This window comes from Pagrus pagrus (assembly GCF_965226575.1).
Source record: "Pagrus pagrus genome assembly, chromosome: 22".
In the NCBI taxonomy this organism is placed as follows: domain Eukaryota; kingdom Metazoa; phylum Chordata; class Actinopteri; order Spariformes; family Sparidae; genus Pagrus; species Pagrus pagrus.
Window position 1 is genome coordinate 4,460,386 of NC_140204.1, and position 17,899 is coordinate 4,478,284.

General features: G+C 44.5%; 1 protein-coding gene across 4 annotated transcripts in view; it reads right to left on the reverse strand.

Annotated features, from left to right (window-relative positions):
* Positions 1-250: 250 nt before the first annotated feature.
* Positions 251-17,899, reverse strand: part of exoc6b (exocyst complex component 6B) — an 85,558-nt gene continuing 67,909 nt past the window's right edge. For 3 of the 4 annotated variants that reach the window (XM_084344333.1, XM_084344331.1, XM_084344332.1), the window contains 2 exons: positions 4,156-4,268; positions 251-3,206 (listed from right to left, as the gene is read on the reverse strand). In XM_084344333.1, the coding sequence (XP_084200459.1) occupies positions 3,080-3,206; positions 4,156-4,268 (240 nt within the window). In that variant the 3' untranslated portion in view covers positions 251-3,079. The remainder of the gene's footprint in view (positions 3,207-4,155; positions 4,269-17,899) is intronic. The other variant, XR_014621453.1, reaches the window with a different exon arrangement.

A 17,899-nucleotide genomic window follows, 5' to 3' on the forward strand; every position in this document is an offset into this window, starting at 1 on the left:
AAATTATGCAAATATGTGACTTTGTGACGTAGTGTGATGTCACAAAGTCACAAAATTGAAGGCGGGACCACTGACGAGACCTTCATGAGCAGTGTTTTCTGTGGGAGAGAGGAGCTTCTGTGACTTTTCTAACTTTCAAGACCTTTTACATGCACAAGAACATAAAACTCTAAAAGACAGTAAAAGTTAACGACATAACTTGAAGTGACAGAGAAAGAAACTTGATAAAATAAGAGTCAAGACAAAAATCTTCAACAGTTTTCCATTTATTCCATATTTGTCTCTGTTGGCATTTGTTGCAACTTTATTAGTATTTTTACTTTTAGTTTCATTCATTAGTGGTTTAATAACAACAGCGTGTACAGTGCTTCTGTCTCAGCAACGATTTCTGCTTACAAAATACAAAAACAAAAGTAGAGCAGCAACATCGGCGGCCGTGCGGAGTCTGGACGCTGACGGTTGTCAGTTTGAATGCTCGTCGCTGCCATGCGAGGAATTCAGCGAGCTTAAGTTTATCCAAAATCCTGGAGTTTGAGCTAATCTGCAACTAAAACTAAACTACAGTCAGAGTGTTTCCGCTGAGTACAATCTTCTTAACTACAGTAAGTCTACATAAAGAGTTGTGGATAATGACGGAGCCACTGATCGGTCACCATCTTGAATATTAATGTTCCTACAGGCGGCTGCTACTAGATTATAGCAAAAAAACACCACAAACAATCACAATGTGTCACAGAAAAGCTAAAAGACGAGAACAGACCTCCAGGAGACTGTGAGAAGTGGCTGAAAGCTCTAGAAAAAGCTCGTAAGAGGACTTTGAGTTAAGACTTTTGTCGTTGGTGCGTCCAGACTCTCGACGCCGCGAGTGTTGCTGCTTTATTGGCAGGAAAAATACAACAAAATACAGCAAAGGCACATTCAATAACAACGGCCCGATTCCCTTTACTAACACCTAGAAATGATACACAGCTAAGGATGGATGAAACACACACACGAACACACACACACAGACACACACATTATAAATGCACACACTTGATTTCACAGTGCCGGCATGCACGAGTGAACACAAACGCACACGATGCATGAATCCAACATGGCGACTGATCGAACAGAGAGGAAGCGGAAGACTTTAATTCCCTTCTGACACACACACACACACACACACACACAAAGACACACACTGTAGGTTTGAATCCCTTTATAAAGCGCGCACACACACACACACACACACACACACAGACACACACAGCTGCAGTTTCCAATGCTATTATTGCACCCAAGTTCAAGAAAAAAGCAACAAAAAAAAAAGCAAAAAGATCCGTATTAGTTCAAAAATAATCTAGTGTGAGTGTAATTATGTGCTTCAGCTAAACAAAAGTGTGTGTGTGTACAGGAAGCCATCACACACACACACGTTGGCGTATGTTCATGGAAGACATAAAAAGTGTGTGTGCTTGGCATTAGTACGACGACTTCTATACAAATTAGTAGCGGTTGCCAGATTGCGGGCGTTCTCCCCCTCTTTTAAGACCCAGTTATTTATACATGAAGAGTAGAAAAATGCTCAGGTAACATCCCCGCCTGCGTTGCCATGTTTGGGCGTCATCCCCCTTTATTCACATCCCAAACACGCAGTGCGCTCTCCGGCGTCAAGGAAGAGGGAATACAAGTTGCCAGATCTGAGCAGCCATTCAAGTGTTTGCAGGTTGTATATTAAGAGAGAGAGAGAGAGGGGGGGAGGAAGGGTTGCCATGTTGTGTGAATATCCCCCCCCTTTTGAGTTGAGTAACTTTCCGTTCATAGGTTTTTTTTCTCCAGTGCTTTTTCTGGCTGCAGGATTGAAACGGGGAAGACGCCCCTCTCTGATCTACATTCAATACGTGTTGTCGTTTGTGCCGCAGTGAGGGGGAGCGACGTGGAAGACGATGAAGGTCGAGGACAGACGGGGGGGATGTTTTTAGGAAATGAGGAAGCTTGTGGGACAGAGACTAAAATCTCCTACGATCTCGCCTCACAGTTTTCCAAAGGTGTCGACATGTTCCCACCCTGCAGACCTACGAGGACGTCGAGGCCCGATCGCATGCAGTAACCAAAGCAGAGCAACAGAGTTTTATCGCTGTCGGAAGCAGGAGGATTTCTACCACGACCACATATTTTCATTGACGCACGCCATCTTCATGTTAACTTACTTTTCATGGCTGCTCGTTTTGTTCTCCACAGATCTGAAACCTCCCAGATCGAAGAACAACCTCAAAGATGAGGTTGGTGATATTCTACATTTTCCTTTTTGTCAAAAAATTCCAGCTAAAACTAAAAAATGTGCTAATCCGTCTCTCTATACGTTGTTATGTCCCTACACTCTCTGTGGCTCTCAGTCTTTAGCTGCTACTGACTTAAAAAAAAACCTCAGTAATCTTCTAAACTTCAGTCTAACATGAGTAAAAAGTGCTTTTGTTGGGGACTATTTTCAGGGGTGGATTAATCCACATTTGGTGCTCTAGCCCAGCTGTTCGGTGGGATTTATTCAAAACAAACATTTATCAATAGTAAGAAAAATGTAGAACATCACCAGACTGATCCTTTAGTGGCAGCTGGTAGGACGTCTCGTCACCACAGCGTTTGTTTACTCTCTGTCTTGTATTTCTTTGCGTCCTCGTCTCGAGGCAATTAGACGATTCAGGACAGCTTCCGTTTGTTTTTCAAGATTAATTTCCAGGGAGAAACTCTTTTGAGAGTTTCTTCAGTCGGGCAGTAACGAACAGGATCGCTTAGTTGAGGCCTGATACGATTCGTGTTTCAGTCAAATAACAGACAGATAAAGTGAAGTTAAAGTCATAACAGAGCTCGTTGAAGCCCCGGTAGTGTTGTTAGTTATCACAGAAACAGACAATGAGCTTGTTATCCAATAAGCTTGATGCAGGTTTACAGGTGACCGGTGGGGAAGCGGTTCTGGTTGTCGGAGGAGTCGAGTGAAGTTAAGGTGCATAGATCAGCCGATGGTCGCGGGGTTGAACGGATCAGTGAAGTCATCGGGCCGGATGGTTTTTGAAAAATCAGCCAATCAGGCGGCTCCGCTCTAGGTGTGGTGCTGCACGATGAGGTTGCGTAGCTGCTTGATGACGGTGTCGATGAGTTTCTGCCTGTCTCGGTCCGTCTTCCTGAACTGGGCGAAGACGTTGTTCTTCCTGCTCGTCTCCCTCATCCTGGAGGCGGAGGAGAAAGACAGGAAGTGAGGAAGGAGAGAGTTAAACGAGGTTAACGTTTTGTTTTCAGATTTCAGTCTCAGTGTTTGAACGCTGTAAGTAAACTCAGGAGAACACACACGAGTGCAGAATCGTACGAGCATGCTCAGCACACACACACACCTCTGCTACAGTCACCTGAAACGTTCGCTGTGTGTGTGTGTGTGTTGTGTCACGTGAAACAGTTCGTCTCCGTGTGTGTTCTGTCGCAGAACACTGGACTGTTACGGACCTCCAGGAAGTTCAGGGGCCCAGCGGAGCAGACAAGCCCCAGCAGGGTGCTTCCTCCTGGGCACAGAGGAGACCACCGGGCGCCTGGGGGCCCTCTGGATCCGGATCATACGACTGTGTGTGCGTCTCAGATTAAAATGTTTTTTGTGTGTGTGTGTGTGTCCACACTGATTAACTGATGGCACACATGTGGGTGTTTTTCAACCCCCACGATGATAAACATCAGCACCGTTACGACATGAGTTTATTTGTATTGTGGTGAGGAAGTGCGTGCGTTTAACCCTGACGTGATCTCACAAACACACCTTCATTTTTTTTACAGGTATTCACACACTTTAGTAGTCGTCTGTAAACATGCTGGAATCCAACATCACTCACACACAACGCGGACGATACTCACGGCTTAAATAACCTGTCAAAACATGACAGAGAGGACGGACAGGAGACAGAAAACAGCGGCTGAGACGATAGCTGGAGTTCAAAAGTCGTCTTTGGTGCAAATAATGGCGACTTTCCAATAAAGAGTTTGTTAAATTGATAATCAAACGTTCTGCTGGCAAAACAGTCGATTCCAGTAAATTCGAAGAAGGAAGTGAGGGATCCAGGAACAACAAGGACAGATAACCGTATGATGAAAGAGTGGAAAGCCAGCAGACGGTTGACGAAATGAAGGACTTACTTCTCCAGCAGGGCCAGTGCAGTGTGTGGGTTGACTCTCAGGTATTTGCAGGTAGGTTTCCCGTAGTCAGCCAGGTAGGTCGACCAATCCCACTGCGTAAACAGGTCCAGTAACTGGATGAAGACAGACGGAGATTAACAGAAACCCGGTGATTCACGAACAAACACCCTCACACTCCCGGAGAGATTAAATTGTCTGTTAAGCTGTGAGAAGAAAAACACAAACACCATCCAGCCCGCGCTAACATGTCAGCGTGTTGGGTAAGTCTGAGGACAATACGCCACATTTATGGGAGGAAACCTCACGTACGGTGACTGAAACTGGTTTCGTGATCATTTCTCTGATCAGGAACCAAAAAGATGTTCCTTTATTGTGATTTAAAAACACTTTACTTTGTAAAAGCTGTAACTAAATCAAGTTTTCTACGGTATTTACTCCAGAGTTCGATCGAGTGCGCTGCGATCATACTGTACATCTAAAAGTTGCTTCATTACTTTTCTCTTTTCTTAAATCATCTGTTAGTATTAGTGGCATAATAAAAACACCACTCAAATGTTGAGGAAAATAAACACTTAGATTTATTCTGCATGAGTCAAAGAAAATGAAAAGTAATAACTGTGAAAATAGGACACAGGATTTAGTATTAGTACTTTGACCTCCAAACTGTACTCAGCTGAAGTACTTCAGTACATGTATTTACTGTGAACTTGTTGTGTTAACCTGCAGTTCACTGTTTAAAGCTTCATGTTCCTCTGCACACTTTAAAACCGAGACCACAGATCAACTATTTAAAATTTAAAAATATCCGCCAATAACGATCAGTGGCCAATCTATCGGAGCGCCCTCTAAAATTATAACAGGTCAGGGCTGCAAAAATATTGAACCTTTTTCGTCTTTTGGTTAAAAATCAAGTATTAGATTCAAATGGTTTTCAACACTGGACATGATAATTTATTGGGTTTATAAGAGGTGAGTCTTGAAGGAGAGAGGAGGTGAAGTCTTCCTCTCAATGACCTACAACTGAAGCTGTTGCATAACCTGCTGCTGCCCTGCTGAACTCTACCACACACACACACACACACACACACACACACACACACACACACACACACACACACACACACACACACACACACACACACACACACACACACACACACACACACACTCTGTCTCTCTATCTCTGTCTGTAACACACACACACACACACAGTCTCTCTATCTCTGTCTGTAACACACACACACACACACAGTCTCTCTATCTCTGTCTGTAACACACACACATAGGAGCAGGGAGCCCCAGTGAACTCTGGGTAACACCAAACACACACAGACCAGGAGAGAGAAACCATATGTGAGCGAGGGATGAGAGAAGAGGAGGAGGAGGAGGAGGAGAGGAGGAGGAGGAGGGACGGAGTACAGAGGGATGGAGAGCAAAACCACATGTGGGGGGAGAAAATGAGAGAGAGCGAGGATGGAAGGAGACACGGACGGAGAGAGAGGAGGGTAGAGGAAGGGCAGATGAAGATGGATAGATAAGCGAGGGCTGGGCGATGGAGGTGCGCCATCAGGAGGGAGGACGGGAGATGAGGGTGACACACTGAGGAATGAAGCAACGACGGGAAAGAGCAAAAAAAAAAAAGTCATTTTGTTTTGTTTTTCGTGGCTTTTGGACAAACGTAGCTTCCAGTTGTCGTTTCTGGATCGTACGGCTGCTCAGACGTCAGCATGACGCCTCACATCTGTCCAGCTGACCTGCAGGACCTTTGATCGTTGAACAGGAAACTGAATGAGGTCTATTTAATTAACCTGCTGAGACGCAGGATTTGTACACATTTTGTTGAGTTGTGTGCTTATTTTATACTCAATGTTGTATTTTTTGATCATTTTCATAGACCAGGTTAAAAGAGGTTGAAAAAACAACTTTATCGAGGAACACACGTCATAATTTTTATGTTGTTATGTTAAAAAAACAATAAAAAACAAACCATCAAATTATACAAATAAATAATGAAGAAGAAAGGACAAAGGAAAGGAAAAGAGTGAAGGAAGAACAGTGAGACGAAGAACAGTGAGACGAAGAACAGTGAGACGAAGAAGAAGAAGAAGAAGAATCAGGTGTCACATCACGTCACACAATAGTTTCTCATTAAAAACGCTGGTTGTTTGACTTCATGTCTTGAAATAACGTCTTTTGTTTTCCCTGTTTTGATTGAGAGATCCAAAGAGGCAGAAATGACAAAGCGTGTTTAATCCTGCACCACACAGTCGGGCGTTTACCTCTGTTAATGTAGGAATACTCACTGTTATAAAGGCTGAACTCTCGGATCCTCGTTACAATCTATTTTTACTTCGTTATCTGAGCACCTAAATACCATAAACCTGCGTTTCACTCCAGGAGAGCAGGCAGGAAAGCGCGGGGCATTAACCTGCGGTGACACGAGGTCACGGCTTCTTACCTGAGTTCACCTCCTCGGAGCCATTCATGAAAACAGGAAGCGACCTGAATATTTTCTGGAGTTATTAAAACTAATGTTTCCTCTCAAACCTGGCCTCAGAGCGAGACTACAAGACGAATGGCTGCTCTGCACTTCCTGATCTTTTCCTCCCTCCTTCTTCCCACACTTCCCTTCCTCCCGCCGCTCCTTTCACTTCTGTATTCATCTCCCTCTCTCTCTCTCTCCCGTTTGTCCCCGAGTTCACCCTCGCACGGCCGAGGTTTGACCTGCTAATCTTCCCATATAAACAACGCACACGCACACACACGAACACACACGAACACACACGAACACACACGCGCGCTGCATGACAACCGGCCACATGTAAACAGGTACACACATAAAACACAAATATCATCCGGCTGTGAGGATGTGAACAAATCAGTCAGTTAATTAGGTACAGACACGCGTGTGTGTGTGTGTGTGTGTGCAATGCTCACACACTCACACACACACACACACACACACACACACACACACACACACACACACACACACACACGCTGTTTTTTAATGGTGTTTGTCTGAATGTCACCATCTGCTTATGAGCAGGCAGTTAATTGTGTACTTCCACCTTGCTGTGTGTGTGTGTGTGTGTGTGTGTGTGTGTGTGTGTGTGTGCGTGTGTGTGTGTGCATGCGTGTGCGTGGTAAGTACAAGGTGAAGGCATGCGAGATAAGGATAGATACTTTAGCTGCCTGTTTAGAGGAAGTAACCCTGAAAAGCCGTGTTAACACTCATGCACGCAAAGAAGATGTAGGCGGACAATACACAACACACACACGCACGCACACACACGAACACACACACACGCACGCACAGATAAGCTGGCGACTGAGGGTTCATGAGATTTTCATGTTATCGGAGAGTGGATCGCTGTCTTTACTGTGGAATCACGCTCAGGACATCTTTTCTCTCTTTTCACTCTCGTTCTTGTATTGGACATAACAGAAAACAGAAGAAGAAGAAGGTGAAGAAGAAGAAGAAGAAGAAGACAACAAAGGAGACAGAATGAAGAAGCAGAAGAAAGAAGAAGAAGAAGAAGAAGAAGAAGAAGAAGAAGAAGAAGAAGAAGAGAAGAAATGGAACAAGATGGAGAACAGGTATGTCAAGTAGTGGAAGAGAAGAAGAACAGAAGAAACATTAAGGACCAGGGACAAGAGACAATACGAGGAAGTACGGAGGTAAAGAGGAAAAGGGTGAAAAGAAAGGAGATGATGAGGGAAGGAAAGAAAAAAGGAGAAAAGAAGGGAAAAAGACAGAAGATGAGAAAAGAAAGGATGACAGAGGCAAAGAGAAGAGAGGAAGGAGAGGAGAAAATAAAGAAAAGAGATGATGAGGAGAGGAGAGCTGAAGAAGAAGAACGATGGAGAGAGAAGACGAGGAGGACAAGTAGAGGAGAGAGTGGAAGAAGAGGGAGCACAGGGAGTTTTGGGTGAACTTGAGGTCAGTAGGTAAGTTTGGTCGGAGGAGCGATGGAGGGACAGAGGGTAAAAACAGTAGGAGGAGGAGGAGGAGGAGAGGCAGATAAGACTGATGAAAATGGAAAAGAGAAGAAGAAGAAAAAAAAGAAAATGGAGAGTGCGGCCGTCCAAAAGAAACGAGCCACACGCGAGCCAGCAGGTCCTCCTGACACACACACACACACACACACACCTGACCCCCGATTCACCCTAAACACACACACACACACACAGAAAACGGCAGGTCTCTCTCTTCACCTCTCGCTGAACTTCTCTCTCCGTCTCGCTCCCCCTCTCTCACCTCGCCATGACCTCCCGCGCTATCGCTCCTGTCTCCACACACACACACACACACACACACACACACACACACACACACACACACACACACACACACACACACACACACACTATTGCTTCCTCTTATTCTTCCAGGGGGGACGAGCAGAAAAACAAAGTGACGTGTTACCCTCACATTTCTTGTTTGTTTTCTCTCATTTCTCCTCCGCTAATGGGGTCCGCTCCCTCCTCCTCCTCCTCCTCCTTTCTCTTTTTGTTTCTTTACTCTCTCACTTCTTAATAGTCAATCACTCCTTTCGTTCCTTCCTCTCACGTCTTTTTTCCTCTTTTCTTTCACCCAGTTCCATTTTCTCTTTCTCATCTTCTCCATCCCTCTTCTTCTTCCTCCTCATCTTTTCATCCCTTTCTTTCCATCACTGGCTGCAATTCCCCTAACTTCTTCATATCTCATCCTCATCTCACCTCTCCTTTCTTTCAACCTTTTCTTATCCTCTCCATCTCTGTCTGTGCTCCCCATACCTCCTGTTCTCCTCCCACTTCACCTGTTCTTCCTCCTCCCTCACTCCCCTCTCTCCTCTACTTTTTCTTTCCTTGTTAACTTTACTTCTTCTCTCCATCTTAATTTTACTCACCCTCATTTCTTTCCCTCTAGCTTTATTTACTCCTTTCCATCCTTCCTCTCCCTTGTTCTCCCCTTTTTACTTTGCCATCTCATTCTCTCCATCAAATTTACTTTCCTCTCCTTAATCTCCTCTCCTCCTTTCTCCCTCTTCATTGTCCTTTATCTTCCTTCTCTTTATTTCAATTTTCGTCTTCCATCTTTCAATCCCTCCTTTCCATTGTTTGCTGCACTCCTCTTACGTCCTTGTCTTTCTTACCTTCCTCACCCACCTCCCCCTTCCTTCCTTCTTTCTCCTCATCCTCTCCACATCATCTTTACTCCTCCTTTCCATCTCTTCCCTCTCCATCTGAACTCCCTCTCCTCCTCGTCTCTTTACCTTCCCTTCCTTTCTGCTCTCCTCTTCCTCTCCATGTCGACTTTACTCCTTCATCTTTTCATCCCTTCTTCCTCCTGCTCTCCTCATTCTCTTCCCGTCAGCAGCTTTACTCCTCCTCCTCCTCTTCTCATTCTCCTCCAGTCAACTTTACTCCTTCATCTTTTCATCCCTTCTTCCTCCTCCTCCTCTCCTCATTCTCTTCCCGTCAGCAGCTTTACTCCTCCTCCTCTTCTCAGTCTCTTCCAGTCAACTTTGCTCCTTCATCTTTTCATCCCTTCCTCCTCCTCCTCTCCTCATTCTCTTCCCATCAGCTTTACTCCTCCTCCTCCTCCTCCTCCTCCTCCTCCTCCCCCTCCTCCTCCTCAGTGTTTAGCAGACTTGTTAATAGTTATTCCGGCTGTGTGCAAGATTTATTTGTTTGGGACCGTCGGGGAATTACCGTGTTCCCATTCCTAATGGCCAAACGTCAGGGTCACCCAGAATTCATCATGTTTACACCCACACACACACACACCGTACACACACACACACCGTACACACACACACACCCACACACACACACACACACACACACACACACCCACACACACCCACACACACACACACACACACACACACACACACACACACACACACACACACACACTTTGGGATTATGTAATGATTCAGCTATGAAGCAAAGCAATTCGTGAGCAAACACTGAACCAAAGATCATTTATATGTACAACAATTTAACCTCTTCTTCTTCTTCACCTCCTCCTTCTTCACCTCCTCAGCTCTCCTAGCTGTCCATCTCCTCCCAAATTTGACAGCCAAGAGGGTCAAAGGTCACTAAAAGCAGGGAAAGTGGTTTTTGACTTTTATCGAGGAAAGTAGCCATTTTGGCACCCGTCCATCCAAAAAAAAAATCCACCTTCCTCCACCCATCAATCATCCCTCCATTTATCTGCTGCACTTTTCCGCAGATCGCTCTTTACGCTGTCCAGCTGTGACGGAGACCCATTTCTGTATTTCAAACAAAGAGCTGACGGCACATTTAAAAGCTTTCATGGCAACGTCTCTCTTTAAAAAACAGAGAAATTAGGTCCAGTTTCAATTCAATATATTGTACAAACTCAGGGAAAGTCTTAATTATCCACTGACTGCTTCCAGACCAGACCATAAAAGTGCTTTGACACCTGTCTGCCATCTTTCCTCAGCTCCCATCACTGAATCCGCATTTCAGATCAGAGTTCAAAGGTCACCGCCGGCTCACAAAGACCACACTGACACCTGTCAATCAAGCCTCTTTTTGCTGTCAACCTGGACTGTGTTTCAGAGAAGAAAATGTCTTTGTGGAAGCAAACAAGGACGGAGCATCCTGACAGCTGTCCTTCACTAAAAGCAGAGAAAGTGGTTTTCAGAGAAAACGGCAACGCTCGTCTGTCATCCCTCGTCTCCTCCCTCCCTTCAGTGCATATCTCTCGTAAGTTTCAGGGTTGAAAGGTCACAGCCGAGAGTTTTTCTTATGGACACCTGCCCATCAGTGTCATAGTGACCGGTTACAGGCTTCTAGGACAAAGGTCTCGAGAACGAGACAAGAACAGAAGGTGAAACAAGAAACGTTCACCAAACTGAGATTTCTTAACTACCAGATTAAATATTTAAGATGCAACCACAAGAAATAAATGATAAACGGCCTGATTTAGAGAAACTTACCACTGGGAATTTTCTTTTACTTACGAGTAATATGATGTATCAGATGCTATTAATGATTAATTTAAGATATTTTGACATGTTTTCTGGACTTTGTGACAGTTTTGAGTTTGATGTGTTTTTATAAAGTTTTTAAATGCAAAGTACACGACAGTCAAATTGGACTGCGACAATGTGCAGTGACTGCAAATCATTTTCATCATAGATTAATCTCAGGATTATTTCAATAAAACTTTAGTTAATAATAAAATCTTATGTCATACAACTGCTTTCTTTGTGTGACCAACACTTAAAAAAAAAAAATTGTGAAAGTGACATCTTCAATACGCATTTTTTTGTCCAACCAACAGTCCAAAAACCAAAAAACCAAAATAAAAATAACAGCAAATGTTGGGACATTTCACTTGGAAAATAACTGAGATGATTAATTGTTTATCAAAATAGTTGGCAACTAATTTTCTTTTGATCAACGAATGGATTATTCGACCATTCATTGCTGTTTTAGGACAAGAAAAGACAAGAAAAAGAATAAAATTCTCACATTTCAGAAGCTGAAACATGAAGAAAAACTTTGACTATCATAAAAGAAACATTTTTCATACTTTCTAAATTTTCTTGACCTACTAACTAACCTACTTGTGCAAAGAATCAATAAAGATACAAAGTATCTTGTATCTCCAACTCCAACTCCAACTTAACCTGCTGGTTCTTTGTTTAAACTGCTCAAAGTAATGTCATAAAATTGGTCAGTTTGTTTGAATAAAACCAATATATCTGATTTACAGTGACACAAAAAAGAAAAACAGAAAATCTTCATATTTGAGAAGGATTAATTGATCATCAGAACTGCTGCTGATCATGTGTATAAAAATACTGTTCCCAAACATCCCATCTTATGTGAGAAAGCCCAGATGGAACCAGGTGTTGTCCATCAGAACCTGAACTGAAAAAGATTTTACACTTAACTCTTAAAGTCAGCTCTTGACCTCTGAAAGCAAGAGTTCAAAGGTCACATGCAGAGGCTATCAGTCAGCGCCGTCCTCCAACTAACAAACAACAGAAACCTCCTCACACTTTCTTCTTCATCTCAACATTTGTTTTTAACTTCACATCGCGAGTGTATAAAAGACCCTCTCCATCAGCTCAACACACACACACACACACACACACACACACACACACACACACACACACACACACACACACACACACACACACACACACACACACACACACACACACACACACACACACACACACACACACACACACACACACACACACGTACCCGGCAGCTCGGACAGTATCACTCCATCTCGAGCTATGAATGGTATGAAGTAAGCTTGGATGTTATCGCTTTGCAACAGGGAACTAATTTTTCTTTCTTAGTGGAGGGCCAAAAATTAAATTAAAACCAAAAGCTTGTATCTCTGTACATCTGCCTGCAGCCTCGTTCCTGCGACCGCAGCACGCGGCTGCCAGCAACCACAACACAGCACAACCTCCGCTGCGATACTCCTTCAACGTTCGTACTGTACTTTATTAACCCGCAGCGAGGTCCACCGCTCGTCATGTGAGGGGTAATCAAATACAGCGAAGAGGAGATAAAAATCGTGATGCTTTATCGCTCCCTGAAGGGAAGTCAGCCCCACACGGAGAGGTCCGAGGTCAGATACAGAACAGTACTACAGAGGCTTGCTCGAGGGAGCTTCAGCGAGCTGGATGCCATAAAGGAGGCAGATATCAAAACACATTTAGCAACACGCTAAAAGTTTTTGGTCTAGATTCGTTTGGTGCAAACAAGGAGCTCAAGGTGTCGACCTAACCTCCAAATTCCCCTAGATCCCAGTCCGATTGAATGTCTGCAGAACAAGTCCGATCCATGGAGGCCCCACTTCGGAGACCACGGGACTCAAAGGATCCTCTGTTTCAGTGCCTCAACGGGTCAGAGACAAGTCCGATCCAGGGATATTATTCCGACACTTCCCACAGATGCTCGACAGGATTGGGATCTAGAGAATGCGGAGGCCCGGCCAACCCCTTGAGCTCTTGCAGTTTTTGTGGCGTCGCAGGGCGCATTGGCCTGCTGGGAGCGAGGCATGAGGCGATGAACTACTACTACGTGTTTGGGTGAAAAGTATGTGAACTCAAAGTCCACTTCCGAGCTTTTTTTTGTTGTTTTCTGAAGCTTTTAGTAAGCAGTAAGTGATTCTGGAGAAAGATTGCTGCCTGTTGAGTCTCCTCGGTTCAAATACAGACTCTTTTGGTCGGTGACGCACGAATCAGCAGCCTGTAAATCACCCAGGACAGGTGGACTGGCACCAGTAACGTAAAAACCTGATCAGAATACAGATTAATGCATCCCTACTTACTTTTAAACCACAAAGTGTCTGTAGGCTCTGTGAAAATGAGAACATGGCTCCTAATTGACTTGTTATTTACATCTTCACGTCACGTCTCTGAACCCTAAGCTACCTTCCTCACGTAGCTAACTCATGTTCTCCACTTTCTGCTTCGTCTCTCCTTCCTCCCATCTTTGTCTCACACACTCCGTCTCTCGCCTCCTTCCCCCTGCTCTCCACCCCTTCGTCAGCAGTGACAGAGAAGTTGTGCGACCCCCTTGCAAAAAAAAAAAAGTGACAGGGCTGAAATGGAGCGAGCGGCGGAAAGAAAAAAAAAAAAAAGAAACCGAGAGAGAAGAGTGCTGGTGGTTCAACCAGGGGTCTCTGCTGTCAATTAGACACTGCACAGATGGAGAGAGGGTGAGTGAGAGACATAGACGGAGTGAGAGAGAGAGAGAGAGAGAGAAGGAAGAGAGAAAACTCAAAAAGAATGATTGGGGAAATATTACAGGACTGCAGGAGAAAAAGGGAAAGGAGGGAGCGAAGGAGGTCAGGCGGAGGGTAACTAGATGTTACGGAGGAGGAAGAACGAGTGAGTGAGAAACAGGGAGACGATAAACGAGTGCAGGCTGAAGTCAGAGGGGCCTGCTGGGAGCTGCTCTGTGCGCTGATAAAGCAAATAAAGACAGAAGAGTCCAAAACAAACAGGGGCTGGAAAAAACAGCAGCTTTTAGCTCCGCTCCGAGCTCAATTTAGACTCCAGCACTTTTTAAAAAGGTCAATTTGGCCGCAGCCACTTTTTTAAAGTCAATTTGGGTCCAGACACTTTTTTTTTTTTTTTTTTAGAGGTTAACCCCGGGCCGGGAGTTCAGTTCAGGTTCAGTCCACTTTTCAGACGTCACCTCGGTGTAGATTTAACCCTCGACTCTTTTGACTCTGATTCGATTCCTTTTTGCAAGAAGGCAAATCACTTTTTCATGATTGTTTTGGGTTGAACGACATTTTTACAAGGATTTAATTAGTTTTTAAGTTAAAGGAATAGTTCACCTCACGTTATTATCTACTAACTCCTGTACTGATGGAGAGTCAGGTGAAGTTTTCGCAGTCCACAAAACTTTTCTGCGGCTTCACAGCAAAACTGAAGTAGCTGGAGACTCAAAAAAACAAGGTGTTGTATTTAGACTCTTGATGAGTAAACTTTGAGTGCATATGAGTAAAAACACTGATATTTAACTGAGGAGGAACGTCACTGTGTGTCTCTGTGTTTAGTGATGGGTGGATCTGGCAGGACGGGTCATAAAAAGTGGGATGCATTGGAGTATCACTATCAAGTACCAATGAAACAACGAGCATATGCAGACGCAGCATTGCTTTGTTTTCTTTCCCCTTTTCGTTGTCAGAATAACTTTGGCACCCACTCATCTAAACCCCCATAAAATCCACACATGCACAACTTTCCGGCCCCAAACTGCTCTTCAAACAATTATTCAACTGCAGGCAAAGAAAAATCTAATTTGCAGAGATGCAGAAAAAAAAATGAGATGCTCTGCAGTTTCACAACAATCAGGACTGCAGCTCGAAATGAAACACATCTCTCACTCTCTCTGTCTCCTCGACGACCCCCAAAACAGGAAGCAGTCGAGAGGTGAGAGCTGTTTTAAGGGTCTAAACTTTTTGGTTTGACCACCGAGTGACCGCAGAGTCTCACAAACACACACACACACACACACACACACACACACACACACACACAGGAAGGGGTGTAGATGCAGGTCGTATCGGGGAGACCAACGGAGAGGTCGAGACTGATAACACAGAACAATGACCTGGCCCGGTCACCACACGGTCACTGGTACGTGTGTGTGTGTAAAGAAATATGTCTGACTGTCATTATTTAGTGTGACACAAGATGTCTGAGAGAGGAAGACATGTGGGTGTGTGTGCGTCTATATGGCATAATTATTAATGTGTCGGATCAATTTATGCGTGTGTGTGTGTGTCTTAGACTCAGTTTGAACCACCTTGACCCCCCCCGGTCCTGACCACTACTTGACCATCAGTCGGAAGCAGCGAACCGCCGCTCCCCGCCCCGTCCAATCAGGTCCCTGAATGCCTTCTGTTGCTGTGACCAGTGCCTGACCTGTTGTCATGCCGATAAGGCCCGGGCCACAGACGGGACAGGAAGTTGAGACAGGGGCTGAGTAACACACACACACAGATACACACACAGACACACACACACTGACCTCTCCCACACAAATAATAGCTTGTACTCATAAATCAGCAGATATGGACGCACACATTTCAAGTAGCGACTATTCTTTTTTTTTTGCTGTTATCTTGAACGCAGCAGGATCATTGACCACTTTATTACACTCAGAGCCTGCTGTGAGAGAGTGTGTGTGTGTGTGTGTGTGTGTGTGTGTGTGTGTGTGTGTGTGTGTGTGTGTGTGTAGTCAGCTTTTATATATACATATATATATGTAGAGGGAAATGGAGAGACAGGTGTGTGTATGCTGCGAGTGTGTGATCAGATAAGAGTGTTTCGGGGGTCTGACTGTTAGTTCTCACCCCTCCCTGGCACCGATACTTATCCCACTGACCTCACACTGCACCCACTTTGAGTTGTGTGTGTGTGTGTGTGTGTGTGTGTGAGTGTAAACCCACTATTTCTGAGAGTCATCAGCCTCCATGACGCCTCGTAATCGCACTTTAAGGGGAAGAGGAAGAAGTAGACATTGAGAGAGAAAGTGGAGGAAGAGGAGAGCTGGATGAAGTTAACCTCTCTCTCTATTGCTGCTTCTTCTCTCCACTTTATATTTTTTTAAAATCTGAAGTTTGTCAAGAAGACTGGAGTAAAGGTAACGACAATGGCTATCTTTTTAGGTGACACTATGAGTGCAGTGAGACCAAACTGCAAAGCTGCAGCTAAGAAATGAACTAATAAGCTCCATAAAGCCAAGTGGGGCTGCAGATGATCAGGTGATAAACCTCTGTCCAGTGTTTTTACTTTGTCTTTTCATCCTTTATTATAAAAATAATATTGGTTATAGGTGGTTTAAATAAAAGAGAATTAACAGGTAATTTGCATTTTCTAAAATGATTTTCTCCCGGTTGTATCAGCAGATTTTTTGAGCTGTGAATCAATCTCGTGATGAATCAGCAGAAGGAGGAAAGTACATAATGTTCTTCTCCTTTCTTTCCGTCTTCAATCTAGTCTAAGTGTGTGTTATGCAAACACACCGTGCTGTCATGAAGTACATGAAACAAAGCACTGACCAACATTGTAAGAGATAAGAATCAGAGACATTTTGGGCAAAATGAGGTACAAAAGCACTTTCTCTTGCTGAAACGGCACATGTGAAATATGCAACATTTCATCCTCATCATGCTCAGGAAGAGTTTGAGCCAAAACGTCAAAAGTGCACTTAATAAATTAAATTATTTTTGTTTAATAGCTGTAAAAATATTGTTCTTAGTATACTGTTATCCACATGTTTTAATATTTATTATTATATTTAATATTAAAGATTGAAGTCAGGCCAAAGAATGGTCATTTTCTGTGTTGGCTCTCCTGTAAAGTTGATCAAAAGTCACGTACGCCCCTCGATTATTTCTATGATTTTTGGCTGTTAAATCTGAGCTCGATAATTTCTTACAGTCGTTGACTAGAGCTTTAACGTTATCCAGTGAGCGGTGGAAAGCACAGAGGACACCATAAGGAAAGCGATGGGACACAGTTGAGTCCTTGGCCAGATCTGAACCCGTGACATCATCACTGTTGCATGGTTACATCTCTCGGGCAGCTCGGCCACCGGGAAGTCTCATGCACCGACACTTCTGTGAGCGTGTTTTTGTGCCGGGGCGGACAAAAGCGAGCGTTTTCAGAAACGATTCCATGTTTCTACGCACGAAACGTTCCGCACTGAGAGCGACTGTGCTGCTGCGCTCAACTCAAACTGTCTGCATCCATGTTTATGTGTGCGTCCGACCGTTGTGTGTCTCCGCCTCTCTCTTCCAATAGATCGGCGGGGCGAGCATTTAGATGTCCGTCTGCTGCTCATCCTCCCTTCGCCCCTCTTTTCTTCCCCGCTCATCCCGCTCTTTCACCCCCTCTCCACTCCTCTATTCATCCCCCCTTCTGTGAGCGGTCAAACGCATGAAGGGAAGTGTCAGCCTCCCGAGGAGAGAGAGGGGGAGAGAGGTAGAGAGACGCAGCGAGCGGCGGGGAGAGAGAGGGAGACCACCCTGTACGTCCGCCGTATCACTTTCACCTGACTGCACTCTTTCAGTCGCGATCCCTCGCTTTCTGCTGCGCTGCCGTCAACATTTTCACGCATTCATGCCTTGTTTTTCGCTTCTCGTCGGATCTGGACAGAACGCTCTTTCTCCCCTTCGCTTTTTCCTTCTCCCTCCTGTCATCTTTAGATTCACTCCACTTTCTCCCTC